General features: G+C 36.9%; 1 protein-coding gene across 2 annotated transcripts in view; it reads left to right on the forward strand.

Moving 5' to 3' along the window:
• Nucleotides 1–3,378, forward strand: part of gabbr1a (gamma-aminobutyric acid (GABA) B receptor, 1a) — a 59,076-nt gene that overhangs the window by 41,086 nt on the left and 14,612 nt on the right. For both annotated transcript variants that reach the window (XM_032517783.1, XM_032517784.1), the window contains exon 16: nucleotides 1,732–1,882. In XM_032517783.1, the coding sequence (XP_032373674.1) occupies nucleotides 1,732–1,882 (151 nt within the window). The remainder of the gene's footprint in view (nucleotides 1–1,731; nucleotides 1,883–3,378) is intronic.

Here is a 3,378-nt window from a genome sequence, read left to right on the forward strand (position 1 = left end):
ACACACACACACACACACACACACACACACATACTAATCACACTATATGCACACATACAGTAAATGCTCCCCTGCGCTCACATGCACCCCCTTGAGCATTTATGCTTACTGTATAGGTGCTTAATCTGCATACAGTATATATACAGTCCTTATTAGCATTTTTCGGGAGTGCACACACATACACACATAGACACACAAATCTGCAAGCAGTCCCAGAATTGGACAGACAGATAGTTGGAGGCTGTTGAGGGTAGACTCCCTGTCCATCTGCGCCTCTTTTAACTCTCCTGGTTGAGGAATTCTTTAGGTTTACAGCTACACAAGCATAAATAATTGGGTAGTTTGTATAAACACAAACTTCTTTTACTCTTTACTAACACCAAAGTTTTCTGCTTGCTTACATTGCATTACAGTATAGTAATGAAATTGACATTTATGTATAAATCATTGGTCACAGTTGAAGTTGGTTGTATTTGTTACTTCGCTGTACTTCAGCAGTGTCAGTGTTTTGTGGAGTATACATGTGTACACTACTGAACTGTATGCTGTGGTGGAAGAAGTATTTGAATCGTTTAGTTGAGTAAAAGTAGCCATACCACAGTGTAACAATACTCCATTAAAAGTTAAAGTCCTGCATTCTAAATGTCAAAAAGTTAGTAGCAACCAAATGTATTTGAAGTATCAAAAGTAAAAGTACTCATAATGAAGAGTGCTATACTATTGGTTCATTATTATTGATGTGTTAATATGTCTCGCATAACTAGATTGCGAGACCAATCTTCACAGCGCCGGAGTATGGTCCGGCCACACCGCTTATCTATTCTGTGAAAGAGGAAAAGCCACTGGCTTGTATTTTTTAAATCAATCCTGGGTGGTGCTAAGCCTCCAATTTAGTGATGGTGCCCTTGCAGAAAAGATAGCAGAGATAGCAGAAGGGGAGTGATATGCCAGATGTCAGGCTTCATCCCAGCACTGCACATCTGGTAAGCTAGACTATTACGTAAGTCATACTTAAATGATGTTGTTGTTTAAGATGGAACTTATTTAATTACTTAATATACTGTTGGCATCATATTTTATGAACTGATTTTCCCTTCAGGGATCAATAAAGTATTTCTGATCATATGTGTAAAATCTTAATTTGAAAAGTAACAAAACTATAGCTCTTAAATAAATGCAGAGAAGGAAAAGTACAGAATTTCTCTCTGAAATGTAGTGAATTGGAAGTATGAAGTAGTATAAAATGGAAATACATACAAATAAAAGACAAGAGCCTTAAAATTGTACACTCGTCCATTTGAATGTCAAAAGTCATGTACGAACAGCAATAGATGTGTTTTGTTGTGCGACCATGTCTGAAATCAAAAGTGTTTATAGCTGTTCTGAACGGCCACACTGGAAGAGGACGTTAAATCATTCAAATACGGGGATAAGGGCACACATTTTCAGACAGTCGCTCCTGGAAGACATAGTGTTGCATTTGGTTGTACTTTGTTTTCTATTGCCCGTTTTACTGGGAGCTGTAAAATTCCTTTGTTTAGAAGAGGAACATTGGAAGATACAAAAAAGATTGAGTTGGCTGTTCACATATTAATCATTTAGATTAGATTAGCTATTCTTTAGGAGCTCTAAGCAAAGTTATTAAAGGGAAATGGCACCTGTAATTGAGAGAGAATGGGACCAGAAGCATTTTATTTTTTCACATTTCTTTCTCTTTTCCTTTCCATTAAGGTGCTGGACCTCCGGCTGATCGGACAGTGGTGATTGAAGAGTACAGGTTCTTGTCTCAGAAGCTGTTTGCCGCTGTGTCCGTCTTCGCTGGCCTCGGCATCCTGTTCGGCATTGTCTGTCTAACCTTCAACATCTACAATGGCAACGTCCGGTGAGTTCACAAACACTGAATCTTATCATTGAATTCCCAGGCCCACACCAGGCCCACACCACGCTTAATTCATTTAAGCAAGTATTTTGTAAATGGATTAATCATTTAAGTCCATTTTTAAGCAAACATGTCCAATATATTGGTTTCAGCTTATCAAATGTAAGAAATATACCATTGGTCTTGGTGTAAAATTATATTATATTAAATATGTTTGGCCTATGGACTGTTGGTTGGTCAAAAGAAGACTTGGGCTCTAGAAATTTGTGATGAGTATTTTTTCAGTTTTCTTATATTTTATAGACCAAACAATTAACAGATTAATTGAAAAAAACAAATCAGCACATTAATTAAAATGAAAAATCATTAGTTGCAGCCCTAGTATTCATTATTATATTCTAACATTTTGCTGTCATGTTTTTTGCTTTTCCACTCTTCATGTGTGTCCTTCCAAGAAGCATTAGTGATGAATAGCATCTCGGATGAGCGTGAAAATAAAGATGTCCTCTGAAGGAGGTCATCATTAAAACGATTGTTTCAAAAGCTAAAAAATAATGAGAATTGATGGATCCATGAAATGGGGCCTCATAGGAAAAAGACAGTTATTGTTACATGAAGGCTGCCTGTTTGAGGAGTAGTGAATGAAAATGACATCCTATAACACCCAGCTGCTTCGCCAACAGAGCTAATCATTCACTATCGTTGCATATCATGTGGGAATGTGAGTATTTGTAGGATGTGAAACAGAGAAAAAAATAATTTACATGTTCAACAAAGATCCATCCCCCTGTTGAGTTTAAACACGTAGCTCTGTTGTTTGTAACTTTGGAGTGTTGTCAGTAGAGAGAAAAATTTAAAAAATCGGAGCTGCCTACACCGTGTTATCCTCCTGCTAGAGTTAGCTCCCAACAGGCTTAAACAGGGCAAGTTTTACAAGTGTTTTTAGCCTGTAAACATGTTCAAAATGTCATTAAAAGTGCCTAACCATGTGCAGTGATTCCTGCCAAGATAACATGGTGAATCTGACTGCTGTAGAAGAAATGCATGAAAGTTCTGCTAATTCAGCTTTGTTTATTTCCTGTGTTGAGACGGCAGTTAGAGTGCTTAGGGACGTCTATAAACCAAAACACAGAAAAGAGTTAGAGCAAAAATATGTTGGCTATCAATTTAATGATTAAATAAGGTAGTTACCTAAATTATAACTTGTCTCTTGATAGTTGTACTATAGCACTTACTTTAAAAAAATTAAGCATTTGCTTATTTTTTTTAAATATGTTTGTATCTCTTTTCGGTGTTGTAGTTTGTAGACGGCCCCAAAGCACTCCTTGCACTATCGACACTGAAACTACACACAGCTGGATTAACACAACTTTCAGGGATTTCTTTCACATCTACAGCAGTGAGATTCACTGTGTTCACAGAAGGAATCACTGCACATGGGTAGGCACTTTTAATGACATTTTCATCATGTTTAGAGGCTAAAAACACATTTAAAACTT

Source organism: Etheostoma spectabile, chromosome 6 (assembly GCF_008692095.1).
Source record: "Etheostoma spectabile isolate EspeVRDwgs_2016 chromosome 6, UIUC_Espe_1.0, whole genome shotgun sequence".
Classification (NCBI taxonomy): Eukaryota; Metazoa; Chordata; class Actinopteri; order Perciformes; family Percidae; genus Etheostoma; species Etheostoma spectabile.